The sequence below is a fragment of the Salminus brasiliensis genome, chromosome 9, assembly GCF_030463535.1.
Source record: "Salminus brasiliensis chromosome 9, fSalBra1.hap2, whole genome shotgun sequence".
Taxonomy (NCBI): Eukaryota; Metazoa; Chordata; class Actinopteri; order Characiformes; family Bryconidae; genus Salminus; species Salminus brasiliensis.
This window is the reverse complement of record NC_132886.1, coordinates 28,649,253-28,673,071: the sequence shown is the minus strand read 5'-3', so window position 1 is coordinate 28,673,071 and position 23,819 is coordinate 28,649,253. Positions and strand designations below refer to the sequence as shown.

At 43.1% G+C, this 23,819-nt stretch overlaps 1 protein-coding gene across 2 annotated transcripts in view; it reads right to left on the bottom strand.

Moving 5' to 3' along the window:
- The window catches only part of colec12 (collectin sub-family member 12), a 69,314-nt gene extending 50,577 nt beyond the window's left edge, over positions 1–18,737 (bottom strand). For both annotated transcript variants that reach the window (XM_072688136.1, XM_072688135.1), the window contains exons 1-2: positions 18,227–18,737; positions 10,467–10,517 (exon numbers count right to left, since the gene is read on the bottom strand). In XM_072688136.1, the coding sequence (XP_072544237.1) occupies positions 10,467–10,517; positions 18,227–18,233 (58 nt within the window). In that variant the 5' untranslated portion in view covers positions 18,234–18,737. The remainder of the gene's footprint in view (positions 1–10,466; positions 10,518–18,226) is intronic.
- Positions 18,738–23,819: the final 5,082 nt, after the last annotated feature.

The window sequence follows — 23,819 nt, the reverse complement described above, 5'->3', positions numbered from 1 at the left end:
TTGACCTGACATTATGTAATATGTCCATATTTTTCAATCCCACGTGCCACAGAGCAAGATATATGTTCCTACAAACAAGGCAGATGTCTGCAGAGCGAGATTACCTGTGCAACCCTATCCTATACAGAGGTTCTGCAGCATCACGGAGACATCAAGTTTCATAATTATAGTTGCACAGTGCACCCCTGCCCCACCTCCTTCCCTTTCCTCCTCCATGTTTCTGACCTAGCATGTCAGCATGAGGTAATTTCCAGTAAAGCGGGACCACATGCCTTGCTACAAGGGGCCACATTACAGAGCAGGCCAGAGGGGCACATGCCATCATAATCACAGCGTCCGGCGGGACAGCTAAACACCTACTCCAATGGTGGACTCATTAGTCTCAGAGTCCAAAGCATGCATCAGGTTCAGGCTGGTCTGCTTCCAACAGGCTCTGTTGCTTTATAGCCTAGGAAGTTCGCCTGTGCCTACAGTTAAAGGAGGCATGACTGATATCGGTGTCAGGTTTGTGGGAGGAACGTTTACTTTAAAGCGAGTCCGGTGGGACTCATACTAATGACCTCAGTGATAGAGAGCATTTTAAGAAATAAAAAAGTTCCTGGTTTCAATCGTTCATGGTCACGGTTTTAGAAGCGCCTGAGGAATATGCGCACCACATGCTTCGGTGAAAAGAACACTCGGCACAAACGCTTAGATGGATTTTCACTCCAGCACATCGCTGCCCTCCTGACAGCCATGTGATGTCATACTCGAGCTCTGTGCGCTGCTGGCCATTCTGAAGAGCTTACTTTCTCACTCATTTGTAATGTTATGGCTCCCAGCCTTAAACACGAATGGGAGAAATGAGAAAAATGGACGTCTGTCAGTGAGCAATTAGGGCTATTTTAAGGGCCAATGTTAAAATCACTAGGGACAGCGTGTTGACCACCTTAGCGTTGAGTATTGGTCAAGCCAATCTTTGTGGGTGAAGGCTAGCATGTGCGTCCTTCGGGTTACATGAAGCCAGCCAACCGCATCTTTATAGCTTTAACAGCTGAACACGCTTGAAGGAGAATGCTAACTGCCAATTCTGCTACGTCAGCTAACAAAAGCCTGCTGTTAGAGGGGAAAAGGGAGTTCCGTCCTAGTATGTTTCCTCCTGGTATTCTGGTGTTCTGCCAAAAACACACATGGTAGATGGACTGGCTTTGCTTAATTGCCTCCTAGGAGTTCATGGTACCCTGCAGTGGACTAGCGCCATGTCCAGCTGCACCAAATGATTGCAGTTAGTTATATCTACATATTTATGTTTTACTGTAAAATAGAGTCATGGTGCCTCTATGACCGGCTGTAGATCACATAGTTGCACTCGAAATTATTCAACTCCCATTGCATATATCTACAGAACAGCTCAACACCACTAATAGAACAAGTGCTTTCTCCAATTTCAACACAAAATGCCACTTTTATTGACCACTGCAGTCTCTGAATTATTCAACCCCTTCATGACAAGCGTCTTTAGTACTTAGTAGAGCACACTTCTGCTGTTACCTATGACCTACTGCTTACGTAAACCCATTGCTGATGTCAGCTTCTGGCAGCGTTCCTGAGGAATCTTAGCCCATTCCTCATAATGCTGTGATGGCTCATGACTAGCGATCTAGTATAAGTTAAAAAAAAAAGTTTTAAAAAGGTAAATAAATGGCATTGTCTCTCCACAGCATCCCTGCTCATTGCATTGGGGTTAAACTGTTTAAGCATTTGCTGGAGCCCACACTGAACTGAGAACTGAAATCAGCATGAGGAGGATGCACAGAAAATATGACTATGTGTGGATTCAAACAGTTCAACCCCAGATACCAGCTACTGAGGTGAAATATTTTATAATTATAATAATATAAAAAAGGGTTTTTTTCATTAGTTAAAGAGAAAATAACACTTTATTAATCAAAGGCTCTAATTACAAATATTCATTTAATTGGTTTATTTCATGATGTGATATCGGGAATAGGTCTGGAGAACTGTAGAACTTTAGTGTTACTGGTACCAACTTCCAAATTTCTGGTATTTTGACACCCCAGTATGAAGTGTGAGTGAAATATATATATATATATATATATATATATATATATATATATATATATATATATATATATATATACTTATTTTCTATTTGCTACATGGATTAAGACACCAGCAGTGATATTCCAGTAAACCACAACTTTCATTTTCTGGTGAGCATGATCTCAATTGGTTTCCCAAAAGCACGTCTGGCAATGAATCTGGCATGCAATGAACGATGACATAACGTGACTTTGAAGAAAATAACATAAATCAGAGAAAGAAACAAACCCCTCAGAAACTCATGTGTTGAGTGATTCAAAGCGTTTCAACACTTGTTCCATCAAAAATGGAGAACAGACCAAGAGCTATTAGGAAATTAAGAATTTGCCAAATATTTTCTTGCTCAGCAAAGACAAGCAAAACTAAAATTGCGGGTGTTCTCCAGAACGTTCTTTCGGCTGCGTAGAATCTTCTAACCGCCGCCAAGGGCTGTGCACTGGGACTGGGCTGTAGTGTGGAGGTTTGGAGCAAAAAAAAAAGACTTATGCTGGTGGGTGGCCCAGCGCAGGGCCTTGTGTCCTGACTCAGCACCGGCCTCCATCGCAGTGGATGGCTGTCTGTTACTGCCGCAGCTGAGCCCAGGCTGATACAAGCCAGAGGCATCCAAGTCCGAGTTTAAGAAGTTCCAACTGCTTCCCTTGGAGAACGAAAACCGCACAGCTTTCAAATGAACGTACATGCCAGGCATTTATGCCTTGTACTACAGCATGGAGTAGGGTGCACTGAGAAGACTGGAACTCCACCTATTTTCTGAGCTGAGCAAGTCATTAAACTGGGAAAACCATGGAAAAAAAGATGAGATGCTTTGCGGCATCTAGACGTTCCCTTGGAATAGGAACAGATATACCCAGACACGTATCCCCATTGTGTAAAATCCTCAGCCGGCCTATGGGTGAATCTAAGCAAAGCTAGAGTATAGCTGCTTCAATCAGTACGATTTATACATTCTTCTCTGAGCAAAAACATTAAAAAAAAGTTGAAATAAATGAAACATGAGCCAGAGTAATGCTATGAGGCAGGTTCCCCTGACAGCCAAAGTAATCAAAGGTTTAAGAAACAAAGGCCCGGTGCCTCTGTCTTGGCCAGGTCTGAAAATGGGATCTCCAGTAAGTAGTGCTTTTGACTCCGAACAGAGCAAAAGGAAAATACACATCTTTCTTTCACTCATGCTCTTTTTTCTTTTTTTGTTTTAGGCCAGGAAGCATGGAGTTGATTTTGGCCGCCGTGCGAGCCAAAAGACTTTCATTAATATATCAGACGCAGTGCAGCACTTTGGGCCCGCAAAGAAAGGAAAAGTGCCGAGCTCCATCGCTAACATATGTGTTGTTTTTGACTGAGTGCCAGACCCCGCTGAGGAGGAAAGGCACCGGCTCCATCCATCATGGAAGTGTGACACTCTATCATATGACAGCTTGTTACAGGGGTGCTGTTTGTGGGCGCGAGCATCCCTGGAGGCCTGTCGTGGTGATGGGTTGGCTCGGAGGAGAGCTGTCCAAACCCATTTTGCTCTTGGTCTGAGCATGTTCCTTGCGCAGCACAGACCTGGTTTTGGGGTGGTGGGGGGTCTTAGGGCACAACAGATGGGGTGTTTTACGACGTGGATTTATGTCCATTTGTCCAAAGCGGAGCATGGGAGATTCACTGGTGATTCTGGTTTATTCAAAGAGACCACCAAGTCCTGTGACCGCTCCACTTCCTGACCTCTTCGCGGCTTGAGTCCAGATGTTGAGAAAGCTGGTTGGGGGGGGGGGGCGGGGGGGCATGGGACATTTACCCCTCCGTCGTTGAGGCCGTTGTTTTGTTCCTCTTCAAACCGCCGCTGCACTTCTTACACAACTCAAGCTCTGTGAGATACCAAACACATTATTCGTGTGGTCGTGTATTTGTCCTTTCTCAAGAGCCTGCACTGAGAGGGTTCAGCAGGAGTGCCTCCAAGGAGCCAGATTCCAATGGCCTGACCCACTGGTGACCCAGGTCGTTCTACACTAATGCCCTCTCCAGGACCGTTATGGCCCATGCCATGAACCTTTTGCTGGGTTCAACGCAAACCGCAGGCATTAAAATCATCTTCTCAGAGCTTTGCGTACCATTCTGCTGATCCGGGGGAAAGCAGCCTGAGATAAGGCTAAAGTCCTGCAGAACCCTTAAACGCTTAACCTGAAGACTCTGAGACTTAGGAGATAAAGTAATGCTCTCGCAAAGCACAAATATGCCATAACTCAGCATAACATTACTGCATGAGGTTGGGTGAAGCGTTGGAAACATGCAATAAGTAGGTTCACTAGGTTGTCTACTATAATGCCACTAGAACATAGTCCACATTCTATATAGAACTATATATATATAGCACTGAAGAATCATTAAACCAGGAAAAGAAAGTCCTCAAGCTTTCATAGTTCCATAAAAAACATTGCCTTTACCAAATAACCCCTTTTTAAGGGAGTAATACACATCATGGCACAAGAAATTCTATTTTTTCAACCAGTCAAGTCAAGGAAATTAATGACTTATACAGGCAGTAGATTTCAGTGTCAAGCCCAGTCACTTACAAGGTAGTGAGAGGTTAGTCAGGGCCACTGAGGTTCCAACCACATTTCAGAGGCAATATCATTAACATATTAACTCAAATTCACTGTTAAATGAAGCATCTCTCGCTAGAACTCAATATTTAGTTGAATGTAACCAGACTATGATTTAATGTGTTCTTATTAAGTCTGTGACAGAAGCTGTCTTACCCAAAATGACATTACTATAACAAGCTAGCCTGGAATTAATTGTGATATGCAAAAGGTGCAATGCTGATAGTTCCGGTGTACATGTGTAAAATAAGGGTAAGGGAACAGCAGCGTAAATAAGATTTTTTGGGCAACCATTATTTTCTACAAAAGTTCTACATTAAACCCACATTTTTTTTGTTTGTTTGTTTGGATTGTTGCCCCAGACATTTCATTTGAAACCACACAGGAACCGCATTTGCATAAGCTGTGTAGAAAAACAAAGAACAAGTGTGGTAAGAAAATGATGTCTGGGTTTCTCTCGGACTGAGTCATAAAGAGCAGCTTTTCCCATAAACCTGGAGCTGAACGTCCTGACTGAAGGGGGTGGACGGATACTCTGACTGGAGGTTTGTGACAGGACGTGGGTGCGCCGAGCCTTAAATGAAAAGAGAAAATGGAAAACGGGAAAAGGCCAACAGGTCGGTCAGATTCCAGCAGACATATTTGCTTGTTCGGTTTTGGTGGAAAAGGAGAGGGACTGGATCGTTTCTTCGCCTGTGCCTCCTCTGGCTTCACAAGAAGGGCTAGTATCCGCTAGCGGGGCACACACCCCTGGGCGGACCCCTCACCCACACAGCTCCTCGCTCCAGCGCTGACACAGCAGGATCCAGGATCCAGACCGCCAGGGCCAGACCCCCACGCTCTCCAGCCCCCCCAACCACCCCCTCCTCACCAGCTCAGCCAGCTGTATGAGCTCCAGTTGAATAAACCCCTGAAATGGGTGCAGGAAACAGGTCAGCAACTCTTCAGGTTAGGGGATAATCTCTCTTGGGGACACCAGCATTTCAAACAGTGCAGATCTGGAGATAAGGAACGGATCGGGTTACTCCTGCCATACTGAGGTCGCCCTGTTTGCACATGGCCACACAAGTGAAAGGCAGGGTTAATGAAGTGCTGGATGAAGTCCATCATGACACTCTCAGTAAGACGAGTGTATGTGTTAAAAACTGTATGACTTCTAAGCGTTGCAGTGTGTTTTACACAGAGTAAAGTTTCGGTTTCAGAATTCGGATTTAAAGAAGTTGACTTAATGTACTGAGAGAATATGCTGTTGTAGCGAAATATACAACTCAACAGTTCCTTCCTAAGTGGTCCTCAGGGGTCAATACTGGGGCCACTTCAATTTCTAAACTTCTTGTGTTTCTTAAAAATATAAAGATTAGTAACAAAAAAGCTGCACAGAGGTGAATCTACTATGCAGAAGCATTGGAAATATTGCATGGGTGGAAGGAATAATGGATTCCATAAACTACCAGCAAACACTGAGTGCAAATGTCAAACCATCTATAAAAAAAGCTGAAGCCAAAAAAAAGGGAAGATCATGATTCAAAACATACCTCAAAACACCACTGTCTACCTGAGGAGAGACAAACTGAAGCTTTAGGAATGGCCCTCACAGTCTTCTGACCTAAACATACATTCCAAGAACTTGGGAACAGACCCTGGGAATAAACAAGCTGTTCATGCAAGCTGTTCGGGCAAGACGACTCAATATCTCAGAACGAGAGATATTCTGCAAAGAAAAGTGGGAAAAAGTCCAAAGCTAAAAAAAAGATTTCTACAAAAAGCATTTGCAAGATGGCATGTTGGCTAAAGGTCAAACTGATCTCTGTACAGGCCAAATTGATCATTTACATTTTTTTAATGTTGTAAAATACAGAGTACATATGCATTAGAATTCACAACTAAATATAGTGTATGTTTGATTATCTGGTTTTCTTAATTAAACAACACCATAGGTCATTTACCCAAGGGTGCACACACTTTACATACATATGATGCATGTGTGTGTGTGTGTGTGTGTGTGTGTGTGTGTGTTTGTGTTCTCCTAAAATATGGCAGAACTTACGGCATCAGTGTGCTTTCCTGGTTCTAAAACAACTTACACAAGCCCATACATCATCCCTGTAGAGAGGCTCACTTAGCCTCTAAAATGAAACCAGTTGAAGGCTAGGTGAGTTCCAACACCCTGTATGTGTTCTCACAAATCTGTCAGATCTCTTTAGTTCGATCATCTCCATACTGCCGGCCAATAAAGGAGGGTCTACTGCTCTTGGGTGGGTCCCTGGTTTTAGATTTTTTCTCAAATTCAGTATTTAATTATTTATTTAGTATTTTTTTGCACACAATTCAGGTGCATGAATGAATAAGTATGACATGTTATATTTACAACAACTTTGCATTTCATATTTTGCCAAAAAATATATATGAAATATCAAAAACTGAAATGACCTGTATTACTGAAAACATGCATATTGCAACAATTGGCATTAAGCAGTGGCACCCAGCTAGCTTACTCAAGCTTTACAGAACAGCTGACCATCTCATTCATAAGTAGTCTTGCGGTGCGTTCAGTCCTAAACCTAGCTGACAGTGACTCATTTTTCTGCTTCTTTGGACAGTTTGATATTTGGATTGGCTGTCAGCTCCACGAGTTGTGTCAACATCACCTGCTGTCTACACAAGTACATCACTCCTACACCTCTCAGTAAGAAAAATGTGATAATAGTGAATTAGTGCTGTTAATGATGAGATGGTGTGAGAAGATAGTGTGCGAAGATAAAAAAAAAAATCCATGTTCATGTGTGAATTCCACAACATGTGATTCTGTACGAATGGAATCCACTGGGCCTTGGGCTGTCCAGTTTGTTTAGTAAGGCATTAATAGCCTGTCTCCATCCCATGACTGAGGCTTCTCCAAAGTAAAAAGCTTCCATTACCTTGCTGAAGTCTGAGGAGGTTAACATCCCACATCACTATGGCTTAAGGAAGGGGTGGGCAATTGCCTTGAGCCAACGGCTATCAAGCTGGACAACTGAACGGACAGGAAATGTGCCGTTTGTTTGAAGGAAAGTAGAGCTTGCACATGTCTCGTTATCTGAGTTAAGCATCTGCTCTGATAGATTGTCTTTACTGACTTTAGAGAACGTTCTAAGGGAGTGTGATGAAGCCCTGTTTAACTGTGGTCTTGCTTGCTAAACAGATAAAGCAGCTTTTCACACATGGAACTGACTGATCAGTGACCAGTCAACTCTAAAAGTAAGCTCCATATAGCATAGAGCATAATACTAAACACGGATACAGTAACAGTGACATCAAGGCAAAGCTAATGCAGTAAGATGTGGCTACTTGAACACTGATTGATAGGCCCTAAACGTAGGACTGTACCAAATCATGCCAAACTTAAGATGAAGTTTTAAAAAAAAAGTCTGAATTACCACAGACGTAGTTAATCTGCCAAAACATGTGTGGTGTCCATATGTAGACTCTTTAGTGTTAAACTTTAGCTGTGAGGGTTACATGTTGCTAACATGACACTCTGACTTCAGTAGTCACCAAAATCTTTTCTCATAGTATGAGTATGAGAAATGGAGAGCTGTAATAATGAACAAAGGTTCACCAGGTAGCTGGACGCTTTGAGTTCTCTGCTCTTTGTGTTCATAGGCTGTGTGTTCGCCAGACATGCTTAGAGACATGCAGGAGAGCCAATGATGCTAACAGGCACAGCAATCGGGCTCAGCAGGGTTGGAGCCGTGATGCCGTGATGCTAACAGCCAGGCCTGTCAGGGTTTTAGGAGGATAGCCAAGGCAGCACAGCAGGTAAAGACAGGAATCGCACAAAACAGAGTACACGGGCCGGACACAGGGACAACAGGGACAAAATGCAGACGAATATGTGCTGGACACGCTGGCTAAATGCTCGTCTATGTTCAGCGGCAGTAGCACCGTTCTGAGAACAAGGCCAGGACTGAGATGCTGCTGTGCTGGTGTGTTGTACTGCAGCTTTAATTGTCTACGATTAAAGCTGCAGTTTTAATTGTCAGAGTAAGTCATAATGTGTTTTATACCATAGTTACAAAAAGATGTCATCTGAGCAGGTTAAGAGAGGTTTTGGGCACAAGTTCCTGCTAAAAAGTTCTGAAAGGTCTGGACAGCAAAAGTATGTTTTGGCAGATTGGCTACGTCTGGGCTATGAGTAAAGGGGTTATACAAGTGGTGCTGATATCCACTGTGTACTCATTGTAAAGACACATTGTGATGTACTTGATCGTGATAACGAGGAACAGCGTTTATTTACTACTTAAGGCTAGAACACTATGAACCATACATTTGTCTTCAGGCATGATAACAAATAAGTGTGGGTGAGCCCCCAGTACCTCAGGTTGTGAGATCTGGGAAACGTGATTCTCCGCACAAAACCTAATTTCACAGAACTTTCAAATGATATATTCAGCATGCCTTATTGCTACAATGGTTCTCTTAACTTGGCAAAGAAGAGAACAAGCGGATGTGCATTTTTGTTGTGCTAAAAAAGGCAAAACATGTCCAACTTAGCAACTTTTTAGACCCCTCTAAAGCGACCAGCGAAAAATCGAGTGACTTTTTCTGCTGTTATTAGAGATGTTTGGAGACTCTGAGGTGTCAGTCTTACAGTCAGAGCAATGTAAATATGTATAGTCTTCAGAGTTACACAAAAATAAATCACTGCATACACCGTCTCAGTCACTTACTCACCTCAACCAAAAAAAAAAAAAAAAAAATAATAATAAAAAAAAGAAAACTAAGTAACTCTGCCAAAGTGTCTTATTTAAGGTCACTTTGCCCGTCCCAAGCCCGGATAAAGGAGTAGGGTTGAACGTAGAGTTGCAGTTCCACTCACATAACAATCTTTTGATTAAATTTGATATGCTAACATTTAACAACACAGAACACAACTGATTTATGTAATATGGGTCTAGACAAAGCATTAAAGTCATGAAGTTATTTTGATAAGTGACAGTCTATTTAAAAGGCAAAAAAAGAATCAACAGAAGAAGTTCATTTGTTCAGAGTTCATTTGTAGTTCTAAAATGTTTTAGAAAATAATGCAACTTCAGACAGTTATGCAAACAGCGACTTCTAGCGACTTTTTAGGACAGCCAATAGCTACTTTCCTTACTGAGGAGTTGGCAACACTGGTCATGACTCAGTCCGGCAATGTTCTAATAAGTAAGCACCTTGTCCTCAGTAACATAAGCAATGCTTCACAGAATGCGCAGACAATACAATCTGTCTTGTACTTCATTACAGGAGCCATTGAAACTTGCAGAAGAAGCCCTAAGCTCTTGTCAGAAAACACACATAAGTGTCTAAATCTAAACATAAATCTTATAGATAGGGCCTAAAACGTCTTTCACATTTGGGTCTGCAAAACACAAAAGGCCTTCCTCTACCTTATCCCACCCCCACCCTTTTCCTAGTGTTGAGGAAAAAGCACTTTATGAAAGAGGTGAAACTGGAGAGCTCTGTTCACACAATTCCCCCTCAAATGGGCTAATGGTGTTAGCATATGGTTACAGGGAAAGCAATATCAGAAGCTGGGACACGACCCCATGTTCCTTACACTCATCTGCTTTGGCCATACAGCGCAGCTCACCTCACCACTTCAGTGACGCCAGCGAGAAAACAAAACACGACCAGGACTTTATATTTGCGGCCTGCCCATCGGTGAGCGATTTCAAAGGGAGGAGGCGCTTCTCTGTTTCCAAATTCTCACAGCCAAACAGCGCGAGTTTCTTCTGGGTGGTCAGGAATTGAGCTACTCACCAAACCTCTTGTAGCCAAAGGACTGCACTTCCTCCTCATCGTTGAAGTCGTCTGAAAAAGACAGAATTGCAATGATGTTAGACAATGAAAGCCGTAATGGTTCCTATTAGTGTAGCACTGGTACAGATACCGTGCCAACACTGGCGCTAAAATGCAGAATTTGTATCGGCACAGAGTTAAACAGCAACAGCTGTTCACTAGCTGCAACAATGTGTACGAAACAGATGGAGCCGTGGTTTTTGCAGGGTTGAAATAAGAACATGCTTGAACAAAAATGCCTGTTTTTAGGAAATCAACAAAGGGTCAAAATTACACAGACAGGGCCTATTAGCAAGTTGTACCTTCACCATGAGAATGAAGCCATCTCCATCATGCTTAACAGTCTGTACAGTGTTCCTGGGGTCGAATTCCTGGCCTTTACCTCAGTCTTTGTCTTATCTGAACATAAACTTTCCTCCAGAAGACTTTTTTATCGTCCATGTGATCAGCTGCAAACATTAGTCGAGCTCGAAGGTGCTGATTTTGGAGCAGAGGTTTCTTTCCAGTACAGCAGCTTCTTAGTGCATGGCGATGTAAAACATATTTGACACTGGTGTTCCAGCAGCCTCCCGTTTATGGCAGGCTTGTGCCTCGAGTCGTTCCAGACAATCCAAACCCATTTTCTCTCAGTTGAGGGTGACAGTTTGGGTCTTATTCCAGATCTTGGCATAGTGGCTACACCTTCCAATAACCAATGTACAATTGTACAACTGAAAACTGGTGATTTTCCAAAAGACATTTCCGACTTTTCTGGCTGATCCAGGCATATTGTAATAGATCAGGTTTCGGCTATTTTAATCGCAATCATTTTGATTCAGAGTGCCTGCTAGTGTTCCCAAGGTGCCATTAACTAGATATTATCCCCAGCCCACAGCTGTAAGGGTGTACAACATAGCATAGAGTCTGCAGTGTGAAGCTATTCTACAGTCGAACATGAAGGCAGACCATAACTGAATCTTTATAAAGCTGTCACTGAAACGCTCTGTTTTACCAGCGGGAGAACCGCACGTCTTTCTCTGTTTTTAAACCAGCACTGAAGAGCACATTCAGAACCGAGTGATGGCTAATGCTAATACACACATGCTACAGAAACCCAAATCACAGCATCACATTCACCCACTATAAACCAGTTATTTTACACCAGTAGACCAACAACCACAGATATCAGTCCAGAGTGTGTACCACTACACACACGCACTGAAAGTCAGTTGACTGCAGTGTTGTAAAGGAGCTGGGAGCTAATTGGTCATGGAGGAGAATCAGACTGGATAATCAGATATTAAACTACTAAACTAAATCAATTTAACTTTAGTATTAATCAGCAGCTCATCTAATCTAAACTGTGTGACTGTATCATTTATACAAACACTAAGATCGGATTGGGATCGGCTGATACTCAGCATTAACAAACTGTGCTGTGTGTTGGGCAATCCACTGAGTGCTCTCAACCAAACCCTTTACATGTGGTCACAGAGAAACTACCAGCTGTAGTCAATCATGACCACTAACAGGACATTAAGAGGCCTTGGCAAGCTGAAGGACTTTTTGGAACTTTCAGCACCACAGAATTTTTGACCCTGTCTGTTTCAGAAATCAAAAAAATAATGCACCAAATTCTATTTTCTTGTCTGTTGAATCATTGAAAGTCCTGTCATGATATATCTATGTATGCTGTAAGGTTGTATAGGCTCCTTTCAAGGCACATATTTAGCTGTTGCCACTGTTGCTTCTGGCTTGCTCACTAGAGGCTTGGATCTGGATCTCTGTCAAGCTACTCTATGATAACCTCAGTTGTTAATAGCGCTATATAAATAAACTGTACTTCATAGAGTTGGCTACTGACATCGGTACTCTGTATTAGCGGATCTTTAGTTCCAATCCCACTGCAAAGCACTGGAACGGTACTAAAGCTATCAGTGAAGTCATTAGAAGCATGGAACAGAAATTTTGTCGACAGTGAAAACCACCTGAAAAAAATGGGACCTAACTTCCAATGCAAACATCCCGGTTTTTGGACCCGTCAGAGGCCCAGATCGTCAAACTGAAGTCTCGTTTCAACCAGTAATAAAATAAACAGGGCTCGTCTGGATTATTCTGAAGATATTATTATATTCTGCCAATGTTGGCTGTCTAATAGGGGTGTTATTATTCATGGGTCACAAATACCTTGCCAAAGTCTGTGGTTTCTTGTTGTAAACCTGAACACTGCAATAACACCAGCTAGAAAATCAATTCTCAGGTTAACAAAATGACACCGTCCTCATTTCCTGTTTTGACTTTAAAGTTGAGTCTAGCGGTCTTCAAGGCAGCCAATCCTGTGCTGTTAAAAGCAAGTGCCACGCCCACAGGAAAACAGGGTTGACTCCAGGTGGTTTTATGTGTCACAGTTGCAGGCCAGAATAAATAAAGAAAACACACATTTTTCTGCCGTCTAACCCTCTCATACACACACACACACACACACACCAGTACCACATCTGCAGGTGGGTGGCGGAAGAGTCTGGTGAAAAGAATAACCTGCTGAGAGCAATCTCAGGCCTGACTTACCCTGTTTTGCACAAACACACATAACGTAAGGCATACAGAGTGGAAAACTGGAGAACCAACAAAGGGGATAAGTGGGCATGGAGTGGGGGGTGGTTAAAGCCTGTAAGCCTGAAAATCTAAACATTAGGCCTTAAAAACCAAGGACTTCTCCTGCCCACGTGACGAAAGATCTCACATGAGCTGACCCTGGCCCTCGGCATGGCAGTGTTTTCTTTAATTTAGTTCATTCTCTTGTTTCTGTGCGTCCGGACATCTGCAGGTGTTATATGAATGTGGAAGCCTCTTCAGTTTGATAGCGCTAAAGCAGCATTCCACACAAAATCCATAATTTATTTACGGTGAAGTCACTTTGAAGGAATTTAGTCAACATGGCCAACGCGCTCCACAGCTGGACTACGAGACGAACAATAGGAAAGGCAGCTGTGAGTTAAGCTAGGTGAACTTCGGAAGGAAAGGTGAGGTTTCTCCAAGCTCAAAGCTCCGAAACGAATGAAGACTACCTCAGAACAGATGAGCACTTTAAGACACATTTAACTTGTTTGTCCGTTTCCGTTGTTTTCAACTTCAGTTCTCGCAACTTGAAATCTTGCCATTCGCTTGCCTTATCCCATTGCCACCAGTCCAACTGAGCAGTGATTCACTGTTGGCTCGTTGGGCTCAGCTAGACAGAGCACCTGAGAAATGGATGCAAAGCCACTTCAGAGCAAGAAATCACACACTAAATCATACATGTTGCATGGAACCGAGCAGCCCTTTGATTGACCTCCACTGTGAGTATGGACAGATTCCCGTCTGGCCGCATGCTTTTCTCACAGTTTCAAAGAAGACCGAGGTGAGCTTTATTACGTGTTCGTCCAAATAAAACCGGCTCTCACAGGAGAAGTGTATACTCGCCAGAAACAAACATTTACACAACAACCGCAGCATTTATCGTCTACTCCTACGCGAGCCCGTCTGCTTACTACGAGTGCTCTGGATAAATGAACTGTATAGCTTTGTTTTTTCTTTCCTCAGCTTCAGCGTTACATCGGAAAGTGCCTCGGAAAATAAACTACTGGAAAGCTAAAAGGGACATCGCTTTTTCAGAGCTTTCGCTCAAACATTTGGGTATCTGGAGTGCCTACCAAACCACAAACTGTGAAACAAGACAATCCAGTCCATTTCTGTGGGCTGTCTAAGAGAGAAACCAGAGCCTTCAGTACTCTGTTCCCATTTGGCTGCAGCCTCCAACATCACGCGCTGTCTCATTAGAAGTACGCCACATCCAATTTAAGTAGCTCCACCCACTCCCTCTCCCTTTTTGCGAAGGCAGAGTTTCAAAGGGAGCGCTGGGTCAACCGACTGTCATCGGTTTTGTTGGGTTATGTTGAAAATGAAAAAAAAATGCATCAAGAGTGTAAATCGACCTTGATTTAAGTAGCTGGAAACCTAAAGACAAAAAGGCAGGTTCAGCAGACTACAGCTGGGAGAGAGAGGTGGATAGCAAGGGGGCGTTAGGGAGTGAGCTAGCTAACAAGCCATGGAAAGCCAGAGAATAAAGTGAGAGAGAGAGAGAAAGAGAAGGGCATAAATAAAGGTAGACATAAAGACAGATAGGTAGACAAAAAAAGAGACATAAAGACAGAGAAGGAAATAGAGAGATATAAACTCAAGGTGAAGTAAATGGTAGCAAGCCGGTGCAAATAGAGAAGGAAATAGAGATATGAACTCAAGGTGAAGTAAATGTTAGCAAGCCGGTGCAAACAGAGAAGGAAATAGAGAGATATGAACTCAAGGTGAAGTAAATGTTAGCAAGCAGGTGCAAACAGAGAAGGAAATAGAGATATGAACTCAAGGTGAAGTAAATGTTAGCAAGCAGGTGCAAACAGAGAAGGAAATAGAGAGATATGAACTCAAGGTGAAGTAAATGTTAGCAAGCCGGTGCAAACAGAGAAGGAAATAGAGATATGAACTCAAGGTGAAGTAAATGTTAGCAAGCAGGTGCAAACAGAGAAGGAAATAGAGAGATATGAACTCAAGGTGAAGTAAATGTTAGCAAGCCGGTGCAAACAGAGAAGGAAATAGAGATATGAACTCAAGGTGAAGTAAATGTTAGCAAGCAGGTGCAAACAGAGAAGGAAATAGAGAGATATGAACTCAAGGTGAAGTAAATGTTAGCAAGCCGGTGCAAACAGAGAAGGAAATAGAGAGATATGAACTCAAGGTGAAGTAAATGTTAGCAAGCCGGTGCAAACAGAGAAGGAAATAGAGATATGAACTCAAGGTGAAGTAAATGTTAGCAAGCCGGTGCAAACAGAGAAGGAAATAGAGAGATATGAACTCAAGGTGAAGTAAATGTTAGCAAGCCGGTGCAAACAGAGAAGGAAATAGAGATATGAACTCAAGGTGAAGTAAATGTTAGCAAGCAGGTGCAAACAGAGAAGGAAATAGAGAGATATGAACTCAAGGTGAAGTAAATGTTAGCAAGCCGGTGCAAACAGAGAAGGAAATAGAGATATGAACTCAAGGTGAAGTAAATGTTAGCAAGCAGGTGCAAACAGGAACACAGACGTACAACTAAAGTGGCTCATTAATATTTAAAGAAGCAGGATCTCAAACGGGCCGTTCTGAACAGAATATTCAGGTATTTTATTAAAAACGCATGTCACCGACATTCCGTTAAGCTGTACAGAGCAAATATACTGTAGACGTTCAACTGTAAAGGTTTAGTTATTCACAAATTTTCCAAATTCAGTTCTGTATATGATCATCTTGATTCAATGGACAATCCTTCCAAACAGCAAAAATGACCTAATCACCTAAATTCCTTTCTGCAATGATTTGCTCACACACTTCTCTTAGCTGACTCACACCACATTGAGCTCTTCTTCAAAATGCAATAGGCTTGTCCCTATGGTTTAGGACACTCAATGCCATACTACGCCATATTGTGTCCATAATGGCTACACAGCGAAGTTGCTGCTCATTTTCGTAGTTCACAGCAAGTCATGATGAAGCCCCTCCTTGATAGAAGTCTTCTAGTCTCCACTAGAAAAAGTCTTCTAGTCTTCTTGGACATTTTGGACATCTTGGACACTGAACACTAAACATGTCTTGTCTTAAACAGCCTATGGCCCGACGGCAGGCCGAAAATGCTATTACCAAAGAATAGCCCCACCTGTTTGTACAGAGGTCCCTGTAGCTACTGAGTAATACACCTTAGTGTGTAATAAGCTTTGGGGTGTTAAGAGGTAATGGGTGTAAAGAAGTAGTCCTTTCAGAAGAGGGACGGTCTGTCCATACTGTCGGCTTGCTTGTTTTACGATGAGTACTTCACCCGCACCTGCTCCATTCCTGCAGAATGTACTGATCGATACCTTGTTTTGATTTCAGAGGCTCATGGGGAACGACACAATAGGATAGATCTGGGCAATAGGACGATATTTTATCGTATCATGAGAGATTGTGTTATCGTGATACACCATATGCTTTTCTTAGCATATCGAGGACATCAGCTGCACGCTTCATTACCAACAGTGTAATTAGAGTGAATATCCAGTACGGGAGAGTATCTGAATAGTAGTTTTTAAGAATCTCTGATTACATTTATCATGGTAAATATCGTGATATAGTAGTTTTACCATATCGCACAGCGAGACAATAGGATATGCTGTACAGGTACACAACCACAGTGAACGAGCAGCCAAAGCTTCAGCTGTGGTTTCCACATGATAGCAGCACTGAGAGATCTAAGGGAGATAACTGCTAATCGCGCTGATGGACAGTCATGTTAGGCTCGATTATCTTAAACAAGCTTCATTTCCAGAGGAAGTCGGCTCACAGGTGTTGCTTTACCTCTACAGGTGCCAGTTTTAGATGACCATACTAAATAGCATGTCAAAAGAATGCACCACTATTAGCAGTGCATATCATTAGTTTATGGTCACTGTCCCAAAAAAGTACAATAAAATGCTTTTTAATATAAATAAAGCATCTAAAAAATGCAATTTTACAAAAGGTTCAACTTCAGTCATTTTTGAGCATTTCTATTGGTCTATTCAACATCAATTTGTGAAACAATGTAAATAATAATATATAAATAAAATAATAATAATAATAATAATAATAATAATAATAATAACAAAAAACACCTGCTAGATTCACATTAGGTCAAAGTCAAAGTTTTTGCGTGACAGCATCGTAGTCAGCATGTGATTTGGACGCAGCCTAACAAAATAGGAGCCCCCCAGCTCCCCCCTTCGTGCTAAATTACGTGACCTCAGGTTTGTTGAACACACTGAAGCTTTTCTTTTAATTATATAATCCTGACTCACTATTTTCCACCACTCTTCCCACACACACACACACACAACCTCTCCCGAGCCTCAGAGTTCAGGGCTCGGCGTGGCTGTGTCCAAAACCTCACATTTACTTACTTGCTATACTTACTTTCCTATATCTGCATAGCCTACCACAGTGATGAACGCACTCCTGAACTACTTTAAGCGAACTTACTTTCAGTGGGAGTGGGAGTGCGCGGTTCGGGACGCAGCCCGTTATTCTACACACCCTACACTAATACACGCATTACGGTCATGCCTTGGTGCGCGCTATTGAGTGCGGCAGCGTGCGGTTTGGGACAGAGCCCGACGGAGGGGGTGGGGGGGGGGGGTACTGGACAGAGGCGTGTGTACAAACTTCAGAAAAAATGCAAAGCATTAATTCAGGGTTTTATACGGATTCATAAAAAGTATTTAATACAATTTCCCAGTTATTCATTTTTTATTATTATTTTTTTTTGTGTGTGTGCTAGCTAGCTATATAAAAATAGCCACACGGTTTAACAGCTGTGTGACCGGGTCAGTCTGACCAATGTTTTTTTGTGTGAGCCTTTTCTTTAAGAAATAAATAATAAAAAAATCTGGCACACACACACACACACACTCGCACACACATGGCCAACAAACCCTGACACGAACGGTTTTAATGGCAACCAGATGCTCCACGCTCAGGAGTGACAGACATTCCTCTCACACCGAAAAAAGAAAGAAAGCCCTGAGCTCTCTAAGATCACACACACACACACACACACACACACTTCAGCCCCGGTTTAAACGTGTTTAGAGTGTTTATGAGTGTAAAAGTGTGTGTGTGTGTGTGTGTGTGTGTGTGTGTGTACGTGCAGCTCAACTCACCCTTCATCGTGGAAGATGGTGAAACTGCACCGCTGCTAATCGAGTTTGGCGCCACTCGGTCACATCAACTGCATAGCAACGGCAGCCCGTTACCTCGCGGATGGCGCTCGAGCGCAGAAAACAACAAACAAACAAACAAACAAACAAACAACAGCTAAAAAAACTTCTCCGGCTCCAAACGCCTCTGTTGACCAGCAGGTCCACCTGAGACGCGTGGGGGCTTCCTTGGTCCCCCGTAGGTAGGAATGCAAAATGGACCTGAGGCTTAAAGGTTCTCCTAGAGGTGGAAGCTTCCCCTCTCCTCCACCAGGACCTCTCCGAGGTGAGCGTCAAGGAGCTGAGGTGAGTAGCCAGCCAGCTCAGTCGGGAGGATGGATGCCTTCTTTGCTGGCTCCAGCTCTCAGTGCACCACAGGGAGAGAGAGAGGGGGGGAGGCAGTAGGAAGTTGAGAGTCCGTGGGGTGTCTGCACGACCACTTGTTTTTTACATTTGAGTGAAACTCTCTGCTCGTTGGTTCTTAAAGGAGAACCAGGTGAAAGCGTGAGGGGCTGTGTGACTGGGAGAGGAGGAGGAGGAGGAGGAGGAGTGGGAGGAGGAGGAGGAGGCTGAGCATCTGGAGTTCAACTATGGGAGGGAACAAAACGAGGCAGAGCTGGGGGGCCTGGAGAGCTCACACTCACTCAGGGACAGATTCATTACTGAACCACAGCAACAGCAACAGCAACAACCCCTAACGATTACATCAACAGCGTCCCATCACCTTTCACCGAGGTACAGTGGAAAGTCTCCTGTACAGTATAGTACCATATATAATATCTATATAATGTCTCACCTTAAGGTGGTAGTAACTTCAGGCTCTAGCAGGCTCCTGCCCCAAACCCAGAGTGAGCCAGCCAACCCCAACACCAGCGACCCCAGTCCATCGCTTTTGTCTTTCAGGCCACAAATTTCCTGTAGATCCTGGGATTTTTGCCACTGCTGGTAGACCCGTATGACCGTATGCATCGGTACACCTGCAGACTCAGCTACTTCCTTCTCACTCTGGTCATCCTGTTACCACCACCTTAAACATGGACGGTGCTTTCTATGCAACACAGCATTTCACTGCTAAGGTTCACCTAAATAATCATTCACCCAGACATCACATAAACATTGTTTATATACACCCCCCCCCCAAAAAAAAAGAAACATTAAGCTGTAGAGATGCAAATTCTTTAACTACTGTAACTAGATAACGTAACCTGTACTCCGATACTGTTCAACCAGCCCCCTCACTCCTGACCGCCCTTCAGCAGACCCTCCTGGGTTTGATTAAGGGTAATGAAGGAGGGTCCGGCTGTGTTTACACTCAGTCTAAGCGGTGTGCTGGAGGGTCTTATTTACAGCAGTGGTTTGGAGCTCTGACTGCTGCTCTGAGCGGTCAGCCTGTCAGTTAAGGTCTCCGTCCCGCCGGCTGTGATGACAGAGGTCCACATGTGCAACGTATCCACAATGTAATCATAACAGAACCGGCCCGATAAAGGCTCTAATCCAGCCCTCCACATTCAGTCATAATCCATGTGTGTGTCCCGATTGAGTAACAATTACTAATACTAACTAAATTATGAGTAGACGTACTTGAATAGTGTCCTACAACAGCTCTCAGCTCTCCTCAGTAACACACCCTCTGCATGTAAGCCACCACGTTCCTGATGGGGTTATGGGAAACAGGTGGGTAAGGACCGGGCACTTCCAGTGGTCTTTGCTGTTTCTGATTATGGGTGAGAGAGGTCTATTTTCAGGGTCAGAGCTATGTGAAGAGGGCACGTTTAAAAAGACATGCTTCACTAATGAGAACCGTAAGAGGAATGTACGCTCACACGCATGCCAGTCTGACTCGGTGATATCAGGTCCATTAAAACTGAAGGATCTATAAACACTGCTGTGTTATCATATATACTTAGGACGTATTTGTTTATGCCAGTCATTCCAATCTTTGGTGCTTTGTAATTTCCCATGTGACGCAGTTGTCTGGAGGTGCTGAACTGCACGAGCACTAAATGCACAGTAAAATGATATGAAATGGTACCCGGTAAACCACCACTGTCTAGTTAGTCTTGACTGGTGTAGCGTAGCTGGTAACAACATTGCCCTACCCATGGTAGACTAGGCTTTGATTTTCCTGCTGGGTTAGCAGAACACACCACACTGATAAGAGTCGTTGGGTCAATAAGACACCCAGTTCACCTACCTGAACACGATTCCAATGGATTGGAATCAAGGCTGATCCAGATATCTTTCAATGGATCAGGAATCGGCTATTTTAATTATAATCCAGTTCAGAGAAACCACCTGGTGTCCCCAACGTGCCATTGACAGACTTTATTGCCCACCCAGCAGTCTTGAGAACTATTGCTATCGTTAGCATTGTTGGCAGAACTAGTTGATAACACATTTCACAGTATTTTACGCATCCAAACATCATGGAAACATGTCCACAGATAGACGCTGGACAGCACTGAGTGGACAACTGATTTAATAATGAATAATACTACCACTTTTACTACTGTTAATGTGTGGGGCAGCCATCTTGGATTTCGAACTCAGTGGGGTTGGTGAGGCTCTCTCGACTTTCCGAGTAGGAAATCCCACTTGTGGGGGTGCTCGAAGAATCCGACACCCACCGCATCCGCCGCATTGGTCTGGCTTCCTTTGTTTACCCTGCCATCATCAAAGATCACGGTAATTGCACTTACATTTTGCCATTTTCGCTTTCTTCCGTGATACGATGAGCTGCCAATACAGGCCAACAGATCCGTCTATACATGAACGAACATAATAACCATGTTAGGTAAACTGTATATAATCTAAGCAGATGTCCATGATGTTTAATGAACTTTGAAAGCCAGCCATATAACTATTGTCAGTCTTCTTACAGAGTACCAAATGTTGTTGGACACAGAAATGCATGGAAGTTCAAGGCTCCCAAGTGGTGCAACTGTCTAAGCAATCACATGGTTTCAACCCCAGCATTTCCACCGCTATCCACAACTGGGAACCCAAGAGGAAGAAATGCCTAATGTGAACTGCAGCGTTAAATTACCTGCTGTAGAATTTTAAGCTGTTATTGTTTGACAGTACTATACTGTACTGTACAAAAGGCATGGCAGTTGCTATTGATAGCTTGATTAGAAGAATACAGTTAGCTGGTTTGGGTCCTGATCTCCCTGTGCACTGTCCAGCTACTGTATATGAACTTGTTCAATTCACAAGTGACCTTAACCTTTTGAACAGTAGTGTAGTATTTCCACAACAGCCCCGAACCGCTGCCTGGGAAAACCTCACAAATGTTTAAGCATTGGCTGGATCACATCAGTTAACCGCCTATGATTGTTGTGTTGTTACGCCGAGATGAGGAAGAAAGGCTTGAGTCACTGTGTTGACTGCTGGATTAGAGCTCACCAGCAGGCCCCAAATGCGTTAATGGGATTGCCTATTGCTCAGCATGGTATAAATAGAAGAGTCCAGGTAAAGATAAACATCAGCCTCATCCTGAAGACAACAAAGAGCTTCACACCATCACACCCTGCACAGACAGAAAGGAACCAGAAGCTTCTGGTGAGTATTGGGCTTCATGCTGTGTCATACTACAGTTATCACTGTTGTGCTGTTGTGTAGTAGTAGTGTACTCTAACGTTACCGTCTTATTTTACAGATAGCTCAACTATGTGAAAGGGAGTGTGTAGTAGGAATGTTTTAGTGGGTTCTAGGCTTTTAGGCCTCATTTGAACACTGGGAGTTGGTCAAGGTGGTCTTTAAACGCAGACTGAAGACCCAGCTCTTTCAAGAGTACTTGGAGTGAAGTGTAGTGTCGAGCATTGTGGTCTCCATACTGACTTTTGGATTTAGTAGCGTCTAAGCTTAGCGGTATCTTATGGATCCTAGTCTATACAAACTAGCTTAGATGAGAGCCTCTGCAAAATGCCTTCAATGTAAATGTTAGTTGGGTGTAGTTTGCTACTTCAGTATTTTGTTACCAATGTAGCTGCCAAGCTAGCAAGTACAATGGAAGCAATTTGCCAAAGCAGGAACCGAAGCTGTGTCAAGTCGTCTCAAGTAGCCTTGTTATTGTGGTTCCTGACACTGTATGACGTTGGCTAAATTTCTGAAAATCGGTAGCTTGTACAGCCGTAGTTGCAGGTTATGTATAAGCTACATTAGCCTTGAAACTACTTTTGAGGTTTTTTGGCCACGCAGTAATTTGTGTTGTACACTTACTAAGATTAGAGGGCCAAATCTCAAGCTCATATCATGGATCAGGTTCTGTGCTCTTCTCTGGTCCATAAAGTCTATATGGAAATGAAGCAGTTGAATGAACTGTTTTTGTGAGGTCATGACCAACCTCTGACACATTTAAGGAGAGGTTATGCTTGAGGATCAGTTCCCATGGTCGAGATTCCAGTCCTGGACGCTTTTGCGTTCACATTGACGTACTTGACGCAGAATAAGAAGCCGTAAAGGAAGGTCACACGACAGTTGTACCAGTTTTGGTCTGTGGTCTTTCACATATGCGGTTTCATATTTCAAACAAACCACACCACATATTTTTGGGAGGCAGACCGAGACCCACTCGCTCTGGTCCTCTTGTTCGGACTGAAAGCCAGCATTCTTACTCGTACTAATAGGCCTCACTTAACACAGAGCTTAGCACCAGGGTTCCATGTTTAAAAAGCCAACCAAACCTGCCTTAGATTCAATCTACGGAGGTCTATCTTCAACAGGTCGCCTTGACTTACATGTTTATTATGTTTATTACGTGGCCGGGGACCATATAATACATGTATTAGCTAACCAGTTCTTAAGTACAGTCTCTAAGGAGGTAAACAAGACCTCATAAATCTTTAAAATAATCACATTTCTAAATCTAGACATCTAATTGCCAGTCATTTACATATCAGTTCTAAACAGAAACAGCCTATTTACTTCTAAGGGACAAAAAAGGCTTTGGAAAATGGTTGTGTGAGAATTAATTATGACTGTTTTGGATACATAAAACCACACAAACATCATAAATAGACATAAAAAGTTCATAATTGTTCATATTTGAACAGTTTAATTATCATGGTCACAGAATAGGCCTTCATAACTCACTTCTCAGAGTGGACATTACTCGCATTCTGTCCATTTAGATGTCTCTGAGCCGCTACATGAGGTTTTTGAGCTTCATGTAGTCTGTATAAATGTATAAATTGTTAATATTTGAGCAGTTTACGGATAGCTACAGTTTACAGCATAGTAGTTGCTTAAGAACTGATGCTGTGGGTAGAATAGGATTGGATTCAAGTGCCCCACTTGAACTAATCTATTGTGATCTATTGTGTAAGCCAGCAAAGGTGGAGGATGAGAACAATAGAGTGCAGATCAGGTGTCCACAGGTAAATATTTTGCCAGCAAACGTACTTAGGACATCAGGGCTTTACTATATTAGCCTGTGACTCTAACTTGCCAAACGTCATGGAGCTGTTGACCGGTCAGCTCAGACGACAGATGGCTATGCAGCAAATCCTGTTACCCTCCCAGCTCTGGTGAAGGCGGTCATTTAAAGCTGCACTTA